The 20,698-nt window shown below is 41.0% G+C and overlaps 1 protein-coding gene across 1 annotated transcript in view; it reads left to right on the forward strand.

Moving 5' to 3' along the window:
- Positions 1-20,698, forward strand: part of eys (EGF-like photoreceptor maintenance factor) — a 193,233-nt gene that overhangs the window by 92,929 nt on the left and 79,606 nt on the right. The window contains exons 4-5 of the mRNA XM_090181729.1: positions 6,498-6,606; positions 8,519-8,739. Coding sequence (XP_090037855.1) covers positions 6,498-6,606; positions 8,519-8,739 — 330 coding nt within the window. The remainder of the gene's footprint in view (positions 1-6,497; positions 6,607-8,518; positions 8,740-20,698) is intronic.

The raw sequence follows: 20,698 nt of genomic DNA on the forward strand, positions 1-20,698 counted from the left end.
TAGAGGTAGCCTGATGCTAGTGGAGGTTGTCTGGTAGAGGTAGCCTGATGCTAGTGGAGGTTGTCTGATAGTGTTAGAGTGGATTGTAGTAGAGGTAGTCTGATTGTGGTAGAGTGGATTGTAGTAGAGGTAGCCTGATGCTAGTGGAGGTTGTCTGGTAGAGGTAGCCTGATGCTAGTGGAGGTTGTCTGATAGTGTTAGAGTGGATTGTAGTAGAGGTAGTCTGATAGTGTTAGAGTGGATTGTAGTAGAGGTAGTCTGATAGTGTTAGAGTGGATTGTGGTAGAGGTAGTCTGATAGTGTTAGAGTGGATTGCAGTAGAGGTAGTCTGATAGTGTTAGAGTGGATTGTAGTAGAGGTAGCATGATAGTGTTAGAGTGGATTGTAGTAGAAGTAGTCTGATGCTACTGTTAGAGTGGATTGTAGTAGAGATAGTGTTAGAGTGGATTGTAGTAGAGGTAGCCTGATAGTGTTAGAGTGGATTGTAGTAGAGGTAGCCTGATAGTGTTAGAGTGGATTGTAGTAGAGGTAGCCTGATACTGTTAGAGTGGATTGAAGTAGAGGTAGCCTGATGCTACTGTTAGAGTGGATTGAAGTAGAGGTAGCCTGATACTAGTATTAAAGTGGATTGTAGTAGAGGTAGCCTGATAGTGTTAGAGTGGATTGTAGTAGAGGTAGCCTGATAGTGTTAGAGTGGATTGTAGTAGAGGTAGCCTGATACTGTTAGAGTGGATTGAAGTAGAGGTAGCCTGATGCTAGTATTAAAGTGGATTGTAGTAGAGGTAGTCTGATAGTGGTAGAGTGGATTGTAGTAGAGGTAGCCTGATACTGTTAGAGTGGATTGAAGTAGAGGTAGCCTGATGCTACTGTTAGAGTGGATTGAAGTAGAGGTAGCCTGATGCTACTGTTAGAGTGGATTGTAGTAGAGGTAGCCTGATGGTGTTAGAGTGGATTGTAGTAGAGGTAGCCTGATGCTACTGTTAGAGTGGATTGAAGTAGAGGTAGCCTGATGCTAGTATTAAAGTGGATTGTAGTAGAGGTAGTCTGATAGTGGTAGAGTGGATTGTAGTAGAGGTAGTCTGATGCTACTGTTAGAGTGGATTGTAGTAGAGATAGTGTTAGAGTGGATTGTAGTAGAGGTAGCCTGATAGTGTTAGAGTGGATTGTAGTAGAGGTAGCCTGATACTGTTAGAGTGGATTGTAGTAGAGGTAGCCTGATGCTAGTATTAAAGTGGATTGTAGTAGAGGTAGTCTGATAGTGGTAGAGTGGATTGTAGTAGAAGTAGTCTGATGCTACTGTTAGAGTGGATTGTAGTAGAGATAGTGTTAGAGTGGATTGTAGTAGAGGTAGCATGATAGTGTTAGAGTGGATTGTAGTAGAGGTAGCCTGATAGTGTTAGAGTGGATTGTAGTAGAGGTAGCCTGATAGTGTTAGAGTGGATTGTAGTAGAGGTAGCCTGATAGTGTTAGAGTGGATTGTAGTAGAAGTAGTCTGATGCTACTGTTAGAGTGGATTGTAGTAGAGGTAGCCTGATGGTGTTAGAGTGGATTGTAGTAGAGGTAGCCTGATGCTACTGTTAGAGTGGATTGAAGTAGAGGTAGCCTGATGCTAGTATTAAAGTGGATTGTAGTAGAGGTAGTCTGATGCTACTGTTAGAGTGGATTGGGAAGCCATATACATCCATAATGGAATGGATCAACTAGGGCCCGCAGTCATTCCCTCCCAGAGCTTCAGGGGCTGCATGCATTGGATTCAGCCAAGCCAATGATGAATTGGAGAGAGAAATCAGCTGAGTGTGTATGTGTAGCATGTACGTGTAGTTTATCATTCAACCCCCTCTCCTCTACCTCTCCTCTGAGGACTCATGGACTGCATTAGTCATTATCTCTCTGCTCCAACATGAATAGATGTCCTGTAATGCTAAGTAGTCGCGGCGTTGCTCCTCATATTCCATGTCTTGGCAAAGTCAAGTGATTTCTCTGTCTCTCGCATGCACGCGCACACACACACACTGTACACACACTGTACACACACACACATAGACACATACACACCACCATATGTTAATGATGTATGTACATCTCTGGCTTCCTGGGTGCCCTCGTTTCCTTCATTCATTAATCCTGAGTGAACAAATACCTTAAATTATTGTATAATCTAGTACCTTTGTAGACCGGAGTTACAGTATAGACTACCCATTATTATACCATAGTAAGTAGATCATTATTACACTGTAGTAAGTACATATATACTGCGTGATAATAATAGTCATGTATAATCTAGTATATTTGACCATAATGTTACAATGCACACTGTTAAAATAAAGGTGCAGTTTGAACCCATCTATGGATTTCACATGACTGAGAATACAGATATACATCTGTTGGTCACAGATACCTTTAAAAAAAAAAACGGTAGGAGTGTGGATCAGAAAACCAGTGAGTATCTGGTGTGACCACCATTTGCCTCATACAGCGCGACACATCTCCTGTTGTACCCGTCGATCCAGAGCATCCCAAACATGCTCAATGGGTGAGATGTCTGGTGAGTACGCATGCCATGGAAGAACTGGGAAATGTTCAGATTCCAGGAATTGTGTGCAGATCCTTGGCGACATGCGCTGTGCATCATCATGCTGAATCGAAGTGATGTCGGTGGAAGAATGGCACGACAACGGGCCTCAGGATATTGTCACGGTATCTCTGTGCGTTCAAATTGCCATCGTTAAAATGTAATTGTGTACGTTGTCCGTAGCTTATGCCTGCCCATACCATTACCCATACCATTACCCATACCATTACCCATACCATTACCCATACCATTACCCATACCATTACCCATACCATTACCCATACCATTACCCATACCATTACCCATACCATTACCCGACCGCCACCATGGGGCACTCTGTTCACAACGTTGACATCAGAGAACCTGTTATCTTTTACTTCATGAAACATGGGACCAACACTTAACCTTTTACGTTTATATTTTAGTTCAGTGTAGATCGGTGATATAAATGTTAGGTTCAGATCAGATTACTGTGATTTGGTTAAGGGCAAGAAGGACAACTGCTTGATGCATGGCTGCATGTATATAACAAACACAGATTCAATGGAAAATACGCATTGATACGGGTACAGCATGCTCCTTCTGACACGACATTCAGTATAAACTGCTCTTCGTTTCTCTGTTGACAAATCATTTTTAAATCAGCACAGGGACACAGCACTTTATATCACTTTAGTGTTGTGGAAGAACCTATTTCTGGACACATGTGTCTCAAATAGCACCCTATTCACAACGTAGTGCACTACTTTAGACCAAGAACCACAGGGCTCTTCAAAAGTAGTCCTACTATGTAGGGAATAGGGTGCCATTGGGCTCTGGTAAATGTAGTGCATTATGTAGGGAATATGACATTGGGCTCTGGTAAATGTAGTGCATTATGTAGGGAATATGACATTGGGCTCTGGTAAATGTAGTGCATTATGTAGGGAATAGGGTGCCATTGGGCTCTGGTAAATGTAGTGCATTATGTAGGGAATATGACATTGGGCTCTGGTAAATGTAGTGCATTATGTAGGGAATATGACATTGGGCTCTGGTAAATGTAGTGCATTATGTAGGGAATAGGGTGACATTGGGCTCTGGTAAATGCAGTGCACTATGTAGGGAATAGGGTGCCATTGGGCTCTGGTAAATGTAGTGCATTATGTAGGGAATATGACATTGGGCTCTGGTAAATGTAGTGCATTATGTAGGGAATAGGGTGCCATTAGGACCAACCCCAGTGTGTGGAGGGAGGTAGGAGAGGCTGCCTTCTATTTATTATGCTTTTCTTCTGGAGTTTAGACTGATCTACTGCACTGGATACACATGTAGCAACACACACACACACACACACACACACACACCTGCTTCCTCGTTTAAGGTGTTTATGTAGTAATGGCTAATGGCAGTACATCTTAACAGTCTCAGTGGTTGTAATGGCAGTACAGCTTAACAGCCTCAGTGGTTGTAATGGCAGTACAGCTTAACAGACTCAGTGGTTGTAATGGCAGTACATCTTAACAGTCTCAGTGGTTGTAATGGCAGTACAGCTTAACAGCCTCAGTTGTTGTAATGGCAGTACATCTTAACATTCTCAGTGGTTGTAATGGCAGTACAGCTTAACAGTCTCAGTGGTTGTAATGGCAGTACAGCTTAACAGTCTCAGTGGTTGTAATGGCAGTACAGCTTAACAGCCTCAGTGGTTGTAATGGCAGTACAGCTTAACAGCCTCAGTGGTTGTAATGGCAGTACAGCTTAACAGCCTCAGTGGTTGTAATGGCAGTACAGCTTAACAGTCTCAGTGGTTGTAATGGCAGTACAGCTTAACAGTATCAGTGGATGTAATGGCAGTACAGCTTAACAGCCTCAGTGGTTGTAATGGCAGTACAGCTTAACAGTCTCAGTGGTTGTAATGGCAGTACAGCTTAACAGTCTCAGTGGTTGTAATGGCAGTACAGCTTAACAGTCTCAGTGGTTGTAATGGCAGTACATCTTAACAGTCTCAGTGGTTGTAATGGCAGTACAGCTTAACAGTCTCAGTGGTTGTAATGGCAGTACATCTTAACAGTCTCAGTGGTTGTAATGGCAGTATATCTTAACAGTCTCAGTGGTTGTAATGGCAGTACAGCTTAACAGTCTCAGTGGTTGTAATGGCAGTACATCTTAACAGTCTCAGTGGTTGTAATGGCAGTACAGCTTAACAGTCTCAGTGGTTGTAATGGCAGTACAGCTTAACAGTCTCAGTGGTTGTATTGGCAGTACAGCTTAACAGCCTCAGTGGTTGTAATGGCAGTACAGCTTAACAGTCTCAGTGGTTGTAATGGCAGTACAGCTTAACAGTCTCAGTGGTTGTAATGGCAGTACATCTTAACAGTATCAGTGGTTGTAATGGCAGTACAGCTTAACAGTCTCAGTGGTTGTAATGGCAGTACAGCTTAACAGTCTCAGTGGTTGTAATGGCAGTACATCTTAACAGTATCAGTGGTTGTAATGGCAGTACAGCTTAACAGTCTCAGTGGTTGTAATGGCAGTACAGCTTAACAGTCTCAGTGGTTGTAATGGCAGTACAGCTTAACAGTCTCAGTGGTTGTAATGGCAGTACAGCTTAACAGTCTCAGTGGTTGTAATGGCAGTACATCTTAACAGTCTCAGTGGTTGTAATGGCAGTACAGCTTAACAGTCTCAGTGGTTGTAATGGCAGTACATCTTAACTGTCTCAGTGGTTGTACAGCTCACATGTTAACAATGTCAGTGGTAGTACAGCTCACATGTTAACTGGGGTGTTATTTTTAGGGCCCATTATGCTGTTTGTTCATTCACTGGTACCTGCCAATACCTCTAGTAGTGGTTCCCTCTTTTGACAGAGGATGAAGGAGAAACCATAATGCATTTCATTTTATCCTCATTTTCCATTGATGCTAGACTGACAGCAAACAACCCATTACTCTCCCTTATGTTGTGCTAGTTAAAAGAGCCATGAAAATTACAGAGCTGTTCTCAAATGGCACCCTATTCCCTACATAGCGCACTAGTTTTGACCAGGGCTCGTGTCCAGGCTCTCTGTTTATGGAATGGCAGCAGAGTGTTTTTGCAATACAGAGACTATGTCCCAAATGGCACCCTATTCCCTACAAGCCCTATAGGCCCTGGTCAGAAGTAGTGCGCTATGTACAGATGGAGAGTCTTAATTTGACCAGGATTCTCACAGCAAAATAATCCTGCAGAAACAGGATTTGAACGTTTAGTCCATAATAGTGCTTGATCAGTGGTTAGGCTTGTACTTGGCCAAAAGTAGGCTACATAAAAGGTGTAATACTGTTAATATAACCTTGGGTTTTCAGTGAATTTATGTAAATGTATGTAAATCACAAAGCTTATCTGCGTTTCCTGCTGTGCAGGAACATTCTCAGTAATAAAAGAGTGATCAAATCAAGATCCTGCATCTGTACAGAATAGGGTTGCCTTTTGGAACACAATCACAGTGTATTTGGAACCAACAGACAGTTACACTAGCTCCATTACTGAGCCCTCTCTCTCCTCTCAGCCTCCTCTTAGTCGCCTCTCTCCAAGTCTGCATAATTTTCATGCTTAAATGGATTTATTGTGAATACCGCATATTCTTATGAGATTTCCCTTCCCTTGCTGTCCCTCTTTCTTCCTCTTGCTCTCTCTTCTGGTGTTTATTTCTCTCTCTCTCTCTCTCTATCCATGTCCTCCTCCCCTTTCTCTCTCTCCTTTGTTTCTCCCAACCCTCTCTTTCTTTCTCCTCTTTCTTTTCTCTTTTTCTCTCTTTCCCCCTCTCTCGTTCTCCTGACCTCTCTCTCTCTCTTGTTCTCTCTCTCTCTCTCTCTCCCTCCCTCCCTCCCTCCCTCCCTCCCTCCCTCCCTCCCTCCCTCCCTCCCTCCCTCTCTCCCTCCCTCCCTCCCTCCCTCTCTCTCCACAGATATGGGCTGCCTGTCGGTAGGAGTGGAGGGTCATGTATGATTGAAATAGCAGTAGATAATGGAACAGTGAAACGTCAGGAGGAATCCTTGTTCCAGCCTGTGTCAGAGGTAAACCCAGTTATCTTACTCAAGAGCTTCATGGCACCCTTTTTCCTATATAGTGGCCTCTATGGACCCTGGACTATACAAACATGCATTATACAAACATGAAGAACAGCTGCTCTTTCCATGACATAGACTGACCAGGTGAATCCAGGTGAAAGCTATGATCCCTTATTGATGTCACTTGTTAAATCCACTTCAATCAATGTAAATGAGAGAAGAGGACAGGTTAAAGAAGGCTTTTTAAGCTTTGAGACAATTGAAACATGGATTGTGTATGTGTGCCATTCAGAGGGTGAATGGACAAGGCTAAATATTTAAGTGTCTTTGAACGGGGTATGGTAGTAGTAGCCAGGTGCACCGGTTTGTGTCAAGAACTGCAATGCTGCTGGGTTTTTCATGCTACACAGTTTCCTGTGTGTATCAAGAATGTTTGAGGGGGGGGGGGGGGTACAACTAAATATTAAGGTGTTCTTACTGTTTGTACACTCAGTGTACATATCTATCTAACTGAAAATACCTCAGGTTATAACTCTGAAGCCTAACATGTCTAGCATGAATGATTTCAAACATACTTGAGTTTCAATATTATTTTTTGTAGCAAAACAATTATAGCTCACTTGTTATAGATTATTATTATGCAGAAAGTGCTCCACCATTTCCTGGTTTGCTAAAATGTAAATAGTTCACCTAATTTGAGTTTATGTAACAAAACAAGCAAGTATTGTGTAGAGAATCACTAAACAGCTTTGAAATATATTTTCTATATCTAAAAATATTGTATTTTCAGCTGTTTTGAAGCTGGTGTAAAAAAATGAAATTAAAAGGAGCAAAGACTAAACTTAAGACTGGGATGCATAGAAATAGAGCACATAGAACAGATCTATCTTGCTTTCAATGAGAATGACATATCTATGAATTTGGTCGGGTTGCCCAGAAAATGTACTTATTGCAGCTTTAAATTGAGGAGGATAAGTTGTCGGTTCACTGGATTCACATCCCGAAAACACCTGATTTGCATCCTAAATGGCACCCTATTCCCAAAATAATGTACTACTTCCCATAGGGCTCTGGTCAAAAGTAGTGCACTAAGAGTAGTGCACTAAAAGTAGTGCACTATGTAGAAAACAGGGTTCCATTTGTGACGTAGGCACACTTTACCTTACCTGAAGATTTGTATTGTTGATTACCATAGCAGGTCTTGTCTACACTGAGCATACCAGACATTAGGAACACCTTCCTAATATTGAGTTGCACCCCCCCCTTTTTGCCCTCAGAACAGCCTCAATTCATTGGAGCCTGGAATCTACAAGGTATCAAAAGCTTTCCACAGGGATGCTGGCCCATGTTGGCTGGATGTTGTTTGACTGGTGTACCATTCTTGATACACACGGGAAACTGTTGAGTGTGAAAAACCCAGCAGCGTTGCGGTTCTTAACACAAACCGGTGCGCCTGGCACCACCTACTAGACCCCGTTCAAAGGCACTTACATTTGTTGTCTTGCCCATTCACCCTCTGAATGACACACATACACAATCCGTGTCTCAAGGCTTAAAAATCAGTCTTTAACCTGTCTCCTCCCCTTCCTCTACACTGATTGAAGTGGATTTAACAAGAGACATAAATAAGGGATCATAGCTTTCACCTGGATTCACCTGGTCAGTCTGTTTTGTACAGTCAGTGTATATCATAACTGACTAAATGTCTGTAGTAATTTACATGGAACTGTGATGTAATGAAGTATGCAGTGAAGCACATGGACTGTATATAGAAGACTAAACAGGCATTGCTGATAACGTGTGTGTGTGTGTGTGTGTGTGTGTGTGTGTGTGTGTGTGTGTGTGTGTGTGTGTGTGTGTGTCCCTGCTACCTGCCTTTGAACATGTGCATACATTTGTCTTTGTGACATCCTTCCAGGTAGCGTTGGGGCCTATATTCCTGGGGGACGTCCCCTCCCATAGGGATCAGCCTGCCAGCACCAGGGAGGTGACGGGTTTTGTAGGCTGTATCAGGGAGCTGCAGGTCAACAATAAGGACATCTACATAGCAGGAGAGGCACTGGGAGGGAGGAACATCCACAACTGTGACACACCTGTCTGTCAGCACCTGCCCTGCCGCAATGGAGGCACCTGTGTCAGGTAGGATATGACCATGTGGATATTTCAGTCGTCTTTAAAACAATATTAGTGTTTTGAAATACTGTCTTTGAGAGCTAAAAGTAAAAGACTGAATTAACCAGCTCTATTTAATGTCACCTAATGGTCTTAAAAAACTTAAATCTTCCTACATTGATTAGTAGTAATGGACTCTTAATGAAGGTCCAGGTACATCAAGGTTAATGGTAATGTGAGGCTAGAGGGCCGGCCATATCGCAGTGTATTGATTCATACCATTCATACTATCAGGCATGTTTCAGTCCACTATCTTAACAGAAATACCATTCATACTATCAGCCATGTTTCAGTCCACTATCTTAACAGTAATACCATTAATACTATCAGCCATGTTTCAGTCCACTGTCTTAACAGTAATACTATCAGCCATGTTTCAGTCCACTATCTTAACAGTCATACCACTAATACTATCAGCCACTATCTTTTTTTTTTAATTTTTAAAATGTATTTTTTAAAAAAATTTTACCCCTTTTTCTCCCCAATTTCGTGGTATCCAATTGTTGTAGTAGCTACTATCTTGTCTCATCGCTACAACTCCCGTACGGGCTCAGGAGAGACGAAGGTTGAAAGTCATGCGTCCTCCGATACACAACCCAACCAAGCCGCACTGCTTCTTAACACAGCACGCATCCAACCCGGAAGCCAGCCGCACCAATGCGCCGGAGGAAACACCGTGCACCTGGCCACCTTGGTTAGCGCACACTGCGCCCAGCCCGCCACAGGAGTCGCTGGTGCGCGATGAGACAAGGACACCCCTACCGACCAAGCCCTCCCTAACCCGGGCGACGCTAGGCCAATTGTGCGTCGCCCCATGGACCTCCCGGTCGCGGCCGGTTACGACAGAGCCTGGGCGCGAACCCAGGGACTCTGATGGCACAGCTGGCGCTGCAGTACAGCACCCTTAAACACTGCGCCACCCGGGAGGCCCTTCAGTCCACTATCTTAACAGTCATACCACTAATACTATCAGCCATGTTTCAGTCCACTATCTTAACAGTCATACCATTCATACTATCAGGCATGTTTCAGTCCACTATCTTAACAGAAATACCATTAACACTATCAGGCATGTTTCAGTCCACTATCTTAACAGTCTTACCATTAACACGATCAGCCATGTTTTAGTCCACTATCTTAACAGTCTTACCATTCACACTATCAGCCATGTTTCAGTCCACTATCTTATGAGTAATACCATTAATACTATCAGCCATGTTTCAGTCCACTATCTTAACAGTCTTACCATTAGCACGATCAGCCATGTTTTAGTCCACTATCTTAACAGTCTTACCATTCACACTATCAGCCATGTTTCAGTCCACTATCTTATGAGTAATACCATTAATACTATCAGCCATGTTTCAGTCCACTATCTTAACAGTAATACCATTAATACTATCAGCCATGTTTCAGTCCACTATCTTAACAGTCTTACCACTCATACCATCAGCCATGTTTCAGTCCACTATCTTAACAGTCTTACCACTCATACCATCAGCCATGTTTCAGTCCACTATCTTAACAGTCATACCATTCACACTATCAGCCACGTTTCAGTCCACTATCTTAACAGTAATACCATTAATACTATCAGCCATGTTTCAGTCCATTATCTTAACAGTCTTACCACTAATACTATCAGCCATGTTTCAGTCCATTATCTTAACAGTAATACCATTAATACTATCAGCCATGTTTCAGTCCACTGTCTTAACAGTAATACCATTAATACTATCAGCCATGTTTCAATCCACTATCTTAACAGTAATACTATCAGCCATGTTTCAATCCACTATCTTAACAGTAATACTATCAGCCATGTTTCAGTCCACTATCTTAACAGTAATACCATTCATACTATCAGCCATGTTTCAATCCACTGTCTTAAGAGTCTTTGACCAGGATCCTAGCCTGGTAGGTAATTCAGTAAATAGCTAAGGTTACATTGAGTCTCTACCCTCTACACGCTGACATCGTTAATCAATTTTTAAAATATATTTTTGCTAATTGAATACTTAACACAAATGAACAAAATCAGGTTAATAATATTTTGTGGTCAGATCATCATACGCAAAGCTCTACCGTCAGTCAGCGTTGTTAATTATGAGTGTGAATTATAGTCCATCACGGTGCCAAACCCTCTTGGACCCCATAGCTGGTGTAGGGTTATAGAGAGTTCACAGAGCAATCTTCATTCAGTCAATTGACCCGGGTGGCTCTGGCATAATACCAGATGGTTAAAGTATTGGCTGTGGGCATAATGGCTGGCGATTTGATTGCTTCCTGTCTTAATGTCATCGTTCTGTCTTCTACAGCCTGTCGACATTTGCATATTACTGAGATGTAATGATAGAATTGTGTTTTATCATAAATGTCTACGGCTCAGCATCTTTGGATTCTACTTGTAATAAAAAGCTCTATATAAAACATACATATATATATATATATATATATTCTTATAGAATTTGAAAACATACAATCTACCTGCAGTGAATAATAATTATTATTATTAAGACTGAACATTGCACATTGTCTGTAGTTTATAAAAGAAACAACTCAAGGTCCTAGGAATAATCATTAGGCCGAATTCTCAATGAGGAACCAACAAAGACTATGTATACGTCCCAAATGGCACCCTATTCCCTACAAATGGCACCCTATGCCCATAGGTCTTTGGTCCAAAGTAGTGCACTATAAAGGGAAAAGGGTACCATTTGGAACTCAGGCCTATAATCAGACAATGCTGCAGCCTATAGTGATGATGTACAACGTTCCCCTAAGGATACTTCAGAAAGAAAATGACTCATTAAAGAGTTGGTTGCAGAAACGTCTTTGAATTCTGGAGGACATATACATTCAAAAGAAGTGTAGGAGTTGAATTATAGATACATTGGCTACTGTTTTAATAAGTTATTGTATGGGTATGTTCATTCTGTTTGTTGTGTTTTGAAATGTCCTAAATTCAAGGAATCCACACAAAAGATAAGGGACTTCGAATACATCCTTGAGGAACCTTATTGTAAACTGTTACCTTCTTTAATAAAGCAGCAGAAGAAGTCTTGTTAAAACTCTGCTTTGCTGGTGACTGGCTGGCTGCCTGGCTGGCTGCCTGACTGGCTGGCTGGCTGCCTGACTGGCTGGCTGCCTGGCTGGCTGCCTGACTGGCTGGCTGGTTGGCTGCCTGACTGGCTGGCTGGTTGGCTGGTGGCTAGCTGGTGCCTGGCTGGCATCTGGCTGGTTGGCTGGCTGGTGCCTCGCTGGCTGGCTGGCTGATGGCTGACTGGCTGGCTGGCTGATGGCTGGCTGGCTGGTGGCTGGCTGGTGCCTGACTGGCTGGCTGGCTGGGGTGGAATGGCTACCAGATGTAGTGAAGGTGTGGATGGATAAGGGGATGTGGTAGGGTTGACACATACCTTAGTTCTTAATTGCTGTAATCAGAGGCTTGATTACATTAAATATGGGTGGTAACAAAAGGGTTTTCCCATTTTACCTTCACGCAATCATTTGATTACAAAGTGTGTTTATGTTTAGTGATTGTTGTGAATATGTAAATCACATACACACATATCATAGTATCTGTGTGTGAACCGACACACATGCACGTACACAGACACACCGTTCCATACACACAAACACACCCTGTTTCACACACACAAACACACCCTGTTTCACACACACAAACACATCGTTCCACACACACAAGCACATTGTTCCACACACACAAACACACCGTTCCACACATAAAGGACTTCTCGTAGTCTCCTCTACCATAGAAGGACAAGAACGTTACAGGAACCTCACAAACAAACGCACTGCTATTCATTATTAAAGGCTACATATTTAATCTGTTGAGTAGCAGATTAACTACTGAATAATGGATTGGCCTGCACATGATATCTCTGTCAGATGAGCTCTCAGTAATCAAGTTGTGTGGTGCCCAATGTCATAAACTGAGTATACCAATCATTAAAAACACCTTTCTAATATAGAGTTGCACCCCCCTACAGGGATGCTGACCCATGTTGACTCTGATGCTTCCCACAGTTGTATCAAGTTGGCTGGATGTCCTTTGGGTGGTGAACCATTCTTGATACAAACAGGAAACTGTTGAGCGTAAAAAAAAACAGTAGCATTGCAGTTCTTGACACACACCGGTGCGCCTGGCACCTACTACAACACCCCGTTCAAAGGCATTTAAATCTTTTGTCTTGCCCATTCCCCCTCTGAGTGGCACACATACACAATCCCATGTCTCAGTTGTCTCAAGGCTTCAAATTAAGTGCAAGTTGGTGTTTTAAATGCAGCTCTTGATGGGATTTAGCTTTGTAGTCTATTGCCTTAGTCAGTTTGGCTTGATCACCTACTTAGTGCATACACTTTTGAGATAAAATGTACTAAGGCAAAAAATATCCGCCCAAAGGTTTTACTTTGCATTCAGAATGGATTCAGAATGCAGTATTCATTTCAATGATACATTCATTTTCCTCATGAAACACAAACTGCACCCTACATTATAAAACTATACCATACATTCACTCCCTGAAACTTGTCAAATTGAGTCACTGTGAGGCATAGCTACCGAGGTCATGATCAAACTGGGTTAAAAAGTTCTCCATATTTCACAGTGTTCTCCAACACACACACATTTGACGAGTAAAAATAATAAGCTGTCAGTACCACGGGTGATTTTATAAAACATGTCAAATAACCCTGTTGAAACAAACCCCTGCTGAATCATAGCAGGGAAATGTAAAGCGGAGGTGGACGGTTATAGCTGGCCATGAGGTTTTGTTCTCGGTTCAACAGAATCATGACCCATCCATCTAGCACGGTTTCCCGCTTCGGATTCTGCAGCTTTGACTCGCTGAAACTGCTACAGGGAAACTTTAGCTGTTTAGTTGGCCTTAGTCACCGTAACAGTGGTAACTTTACGTTTTGGCTGGGCACTGAGTCAAAAGATTAAGAACGTGTCTGTATGTAGTACTGCCCAGCTGAAGCTCTAGGATGTTTATCGCTGGCCCTGCAGTGGTGGAATAAGACGTCAATATACACAACGTCATTCTGAACTCTAACCACATACTGTAAATGTAATGCCTTCCAGACAATCATGTATTGTAAGATGCAGTTCAAGTAACTACTGTTCAGCGCCATGCAGCACATAAACAATCTAAAGTTCAGGCTGAAAGTAGTGCGTGAAAACCACACAACACACATAACAGATATTAACAACATCCTATAGGAAAATACACAACATCCTATTAGAAAATACACTACATCCTATAGGAAAATATACAACATCCTAGAGGAAAATACACAACATCCTACTGGAAAATACACAATATCCTATAGGAAAATACACAACATCCTATTGGAAAATACACAACATCCTATTGGAAAATACACAACATCTTATTGGAAAATATACAACATCCTATAGGAAAATACACAACATCCTACAGGAAAATACACAACATCCTATAGGAAAATACCCAACATCCTACTGGAAAATACACAATATCCTATTGGAAAATACACAACATCTTATTGGAAATACACAACATCCTACTGGAAAATACACAACATCTTATTGGAAATACACAACATTCTATAGGAAAATACACAACATCTTATTGGAAAATACACAACATCCGATAGGAAAATACACAACATCTTATTGGAAATACACAACATCCTACTGGAAAATACACAGCATTCTATTGGAAAATGCATAACATCCTATTGGAAAATACACAGCATCCTATTGGAAAGTACACAGTATTATACTGGAAAATACACAGCATTCTATTGGAAAATGCATAACATCCTATTGGAAAATACACAGTATTCTACTGGAAAATACACAGCATTCTATTGGAAAATGGATAACATCCTATTGGAAAATACACAGCATCCTATTGGAAAATACACAACATCTTATTGGAAAATACACAGTATTCTACTGGAAAATACACAACATTCTATTGGAAAATGCATAACATCCTATTGGAAAATACACAGTATTCTACTGGAAAATACACAGCATTCTATTGGAAAATGGATAACATCCTATTGGAAAATACACAGCATTCTATTGGAAAATACACAGTATTCTACTGGAAAATACACAACATCCTATTGGAAAATACACAACAGCTTATAGGAAAATACACAACATCCTATTGGAAAATACACAGTATTCTATTGGAAAATACACAACATCCTATTAGAAAATACACTACATCCTATATGAAAATATACAACATCCTATAGGAAAATACACAACATCCTACAGGAAAATACACAACATCCTATAGGAAAATACACAACATCCTACTGGAAAATACACAACATCCTATTGGAAAATACACAACAGCTTATAGGAAAATACACCACATCCTATTGGAAAATACACAGCAGCTTATAGGAAAATACACAACATCCTATTGGAAAATACACAGTATTCTATTGGAAAATACACAACATCCTATTAGAAAATACACTACATCCTATATGAAAATATACAACATCCTATAGGAAAATACACAACATCCTACAGGAAAATACACAACATCCTATAGGAAAATACACAACATCCTACTGGAAAATACACAACATTCTATTGGAAAATGCATAACATCCTATTGGAAAATACACAGTATTCTACTGGAAAATACACAGCATTCTATTGGAAAATGGATAACATCCTATTGGAAAATACACAGCATCCTATTGGAAAATACACAACATCTTATTGGAAAATACACAGTATTCTACTGGAAAATACACAACATTCTATTGGAAAATGCATAACATCCTATTGGAAAATACACAGCATTCTATTGGAAAATGGATAACATCCTATTGGAAAATACACAGCATTCTATTGGAAAATACACAGTATTCTACTGGAAAATACACAACATCCTATTGGAAAATACACAACATCCTATTGGAAAATACACAACAGCTTATAGGAAAATACACCACATCCTATTGGAAAATACACAACAGCTTATAGGAAAATACACAACATCCTATTGGAAAATACACAGTATTCTATTGGAAAATACACAACATCCTATTAGAAAATACACTACATCCTATATGAAAATATACAACATCCTATAGGAAAATACACAACATCCTACAGGAAAATACACAACATCCTATAGGAAAATACACAACATCCTACTGGAAAATACACAACATCCTATTGGAAAATACACAACATCTTATTGGAAATACACAACATCCTATAGGAAAATACACAACATCTTATTGGAAAATACACAACATCCGATAGGAAAATACACAGCATTCTATTGGAAAATGCACAGTATTCTACTGGAAAATACACAACATTCTATTGGAAAATGCATAACATCCTATTGGAAAATACACAGTATTCTACTGGAAAATACACAGCATTCTATTGGAAAATGGATAACATCCTATTGGAAAATACACAGCATTCTATTGGAAAATACACAGTATTCTACTGGAAAATACACAACATCCTATTGGAAAATACACAACAGCTTATAGGAAAATACACCACATCCTATTGGAAAATACACAACAGCTTATAGGAAAATACACAACATCTTATTGGAAATACACAACATCCTATTGGAAAATATACAACCCCCATATATAGACAAATGGCTTGGGTGATGTCTACTACATTATCCTGTCTGTCTGTCTACATAATCAATCACCACACTCATTGTATTAATGACAAATAACGACCATGGCAGCATTTCACAGAGTGTATTGGACTGCAGTCATCATCTGACATGTCTTTAGATCTGAGCCTTACAACTGCCACTTCATTAGTAGAGGCTGACTCCCTAATGGGACCCTATTCCCTGCCAGACCCCTGGTCAAAAGTAGTGCACTATACATGTAATAGGGTGCCATTTGGGACACAGACAGAGTCGAATGTCCGATATAATAAGGTCATCATGGTATTGGGGTTTGGCAGACATCTGCTTATCTTAGAGAGATACGCTATCTTTGTCTTCTTACAGACATTTTCTATGTAATAGCTATGTGCTATAACAGTCTCCACTTTTCTGGGAAGGCTTTCCACTAGATGTTGGAACATTGCTGCGGGGACTTGCTTCCATTCAGCCCATTCAGAGCATTAGAGGGGGTGGGCACTGATGTTGGGCAATTTGGCCTGTTCCAATTCATCCCAAAGGTGTTTGATGGGGTTGAGGTAAGGGCTCTGTGCAGGCCAATCAAGTTCTTCCACACCAATCTTGACAAACCATTTCGGTATGGACCTCGCTTTGTGCACGGGGGCATTGTCATGCTGAAACAGGAAAGGGCCTTCCCCAAACATTTGCCACAAAGTTGGAAGCATGGAATTGTCTAGGGTGTCATTGTATGCTGTAGCATAAAGATTTCACTTATACCCAGACCATTATTCCTCATCCACCAAACTTTACAGTTGGCACTATGCATTGGGGCAGGTAGCGTTCTCCTGGCATCTGCCAAACCCAGATTCGTCCGTCGGACTGCCAGATGGTGAAGCGTGATTCATCACCCCAGAGAATGCGTTTCCACTACTCCAGAGTCCAATGGCGGCAAACTTTACACCACTCCAGCCAACGCTTATCATTGCGTGTGGTGATGTTAGACTTGTGTGCAGCTGCTCGGCCATGGAACCCCACTTCATCAAGCTCCCGATCAGTCCTTGTGGTGACGTTGCTTCCAGAGACAGTTTGGAACTCGGTAGTGAGTGTTCCGACCGAAGACAGAATTTTTTTACACGCTAATCATTGTAGCACTCTGCGATCCCGTTCTATGAGCTTGTGTGGGCTACCACCTCATGGCTGATCCGTTGTTGTTTCCACTTACAATAACAGCACTTATAGGTGACCGAGGCAGCTATATCAGAGCAGAAATTTGACGAACTGACTTATTGGAAAGGTGGTAGCTTTTTTTAAAACATTTTTTTATTTAACCTTTATTTAACTAGGCAAGTCAGTTAAGAACAAATTCTTATTTACAATGACGGCCTAGGAACAGTGGGTTAACTGCCTGTTCAGGGGCAGAACGACAGATTTGTACCTTGTCAGCTCGGGGATTTGAACTTGCAACCTTCCGGTTACTAGTCCAACACTCTAACCACTAGGCTACCCTGCCGCCCCAAAGGTGGCATCTTATGACGGTGCCACATTGAAAGTCACTGAGCTCTTCGGTAAAGCCATTCTACTGCCAATGTTTGTCTATGGAGATTGCATGGCTTGATTTGATACACCTGTCAGCAACGGGTGTGACTGAAATAGCCAAATCCATACATTTGAAGGGGTGTCCACTTACTTTTGTGTATATATAGTGTATTTTGTATACAAATCCAACATGCCCCTGTTAAAGTAGACTATGTACTGTATATTACAATGAACACGTTTTAACACAGACATACGTGTTCATCATGTGGCAGTTTTTAGATAACAGGTCAGACATACCATCATGTGGCAGTTTTTAGATAACAGGTCAGACACATTTAGTTGCCAGTGAAGAGAGTGGCGGTCACTTAATCCTGCAGGAGCCACATGAGTGGTTAACACTTAAAGCCTACCAGCTGACTGAGCAGTGTGTTAAAGCTCAATCAGAATGGAATTGATGTTTAACGGAGGTCCATAAAGCAGGACACGGACCTTACAGCTGATGATCGTGTCATCATTAGTTCCTGCTGACCCTAAACACTGTGTATACGTCTGAAATGGCACCCCTTTCTCTATATAGTGCACTAAGTTTGGGACCATATTCCCTATATAGTGCACTAAGTTTGGCACCATATTCCCTATATAGTGCACTAAGTTTGGGACCATATTCCCTATATAGTGCACTAAGTTTGGCACCATATTCCCTATATAGTGCACTAAGTTTGGCACCATATTCCCTATATAGTGCACTAAGTTTGGGACCATATTCCCTATATAGTGCACTAAGTTTGGCACCATATTCCCTATATAGTGCACTAAGTTTGGCACCATATTCCCTATATAGTGCACTAAGTTTGGCACCATATTCCCTATATAGTGCAGTGAGTTTGGCACCATATTCCCTATATAGTGCACTAAGTTTGGGACCATATTCCCTATATAGTGCACTAAGTTTGGGACCATATTCTCTATATAGTGCACTAAGTTTAGGACCATATTCCCTATATAGTGCACTAAGTTTGGGACCATATTCTAAATATAGTGCACTAAGTTTGGGACCATATTCCCTACATAGTGCACTAAGTTTGGGACCATATTCCCTATATAGTGCACTAAGTTTGGCACCATATTCCCTATATAGTGCACTAAGTTTGGCACCCTATTCCCTTTATAGTGCACTAAGTTTGGGACCATATTCCCTATATAGTGCACTAAGTTTGGGACCATATTCCCTATATAGTGCACTAAGTTTGGGACCATATTCCCTATATAGTGCACTAAGTTTGGCACCCTATTCCCTATATAGTGCAGTGAGTTTGGCACCATATTCCCTATATAGTGCACTAAGTTTGGGACCATATTCCCTATATAGTGCACTAAGTTTGGGACCATATTCCCTATATAGTGCACTAAGTTTGGGACCATATTCCCTATATAGTGCACCAAGTTTGGGACCATATTCCCTATATAGTGCACTAAGTTTGGGACCATATTCCCTATATAGTGCACCAAGTTTGGGACCATATTCCCTATATAGTGCACTAAGTTTGGGACCATATTCTAAATATAGTGCACTAAGTTTGGGACCATATTCCCTACATAGTGCACTAAGTTTGGGACCATATTCCCTATATAGTGCACTAAGTTTGGCACCCTATTCCCTTTATAGTGCACTAAGTTTGGGACCATATTCCCTATATAGTGCACTAAGTTTGGGACCATATTCCCTATATAGTGCACTAAGTTTGGGACCATATTCCCTATATAGTGCACTAAGTTTGGGACCATATTCCCTACATAGTGCACTAAGTTTGGCACCATATTCCCTATATAGTGCACTAAGTTTGGCACCCTATTCCCTTTATAGTGCACTAAGTTTGGGACCATATTCCCTATATAGTGCACTAAGTTTGGGACCATATTCCCTATATAGTGCACTAAGTTTGGGACCATATTCCCTATATAGTGCACTAAGTTTGGCACCCTATTCCCTATATAGTGCAGTGAGTTTGGCACCATATTCCCTATATAGTGCACTAAGTTTGGGACCATATTCCCTATATAGTGCACTAAGTTTGGGACCATATTCCCTATATAGTGCACTAAGTTTGGGACCATATTCCCTATATAGTGCACCAAGTTTGGGACCATATTCCCTATATAGTGCACTAAGTTTGGGACCATATTCCCTATATAGTGCACCAAGTTTGGGACCATATTCCCTATATAGTGCACTAAGTTTGGGACCATATTCCCTATATAGTGCAGTGAGTTTGGCACCATATTCCCTATATAGTGCACTAAGTTTGGGACCATATTCCCTATATAGTGCACTAAGTTTGGCACCATATTCCCTATATAGTGCACTACATACAGTATTATGCATAATATCTATGTTAGGGTGGTGTTTCAGAAGCTTCCTGTGACCTGCCACTGTCTTAGATCTACAGTACACATGAGATTAACATGTTAATATGGTAACATTTACTATGTTACATTTACTATGTTAAATAAATATCATTAATATTTTAATGAAAATAGATTAAAACGTTTAGCAAATTCCTAAAAGGAAAATGTACTGCCCACTATGTCATAATTTAGTTTAATATTCATTGTAACAAGTCATCAGCTGTTATTTAAATAAGTGTGTGAATTACGTCTGTTCACATTGAGAAACATTACTGGGTCATTCATTCCCGCGTCCCAAGTGGCTCCTTATTCCCTATGTAGTGCACTTCCTTTGACCT

Source organism: Oncorhynchus mykiss, chromosome 1, assembly GCF_057628025.1.
Source record: "Oncorhynchus mykiss isolate SJ-2025 chromosome 1, ASM5762802v1, whole genome shotgun sequence".
Classification (NCBI taxonomy): Eukaryota; Metazoa; Chordata; class Actinopteri; order Salmoniformes; family Salmonidae; genus Oncorhynchus; species Oncorhynchus mykiss.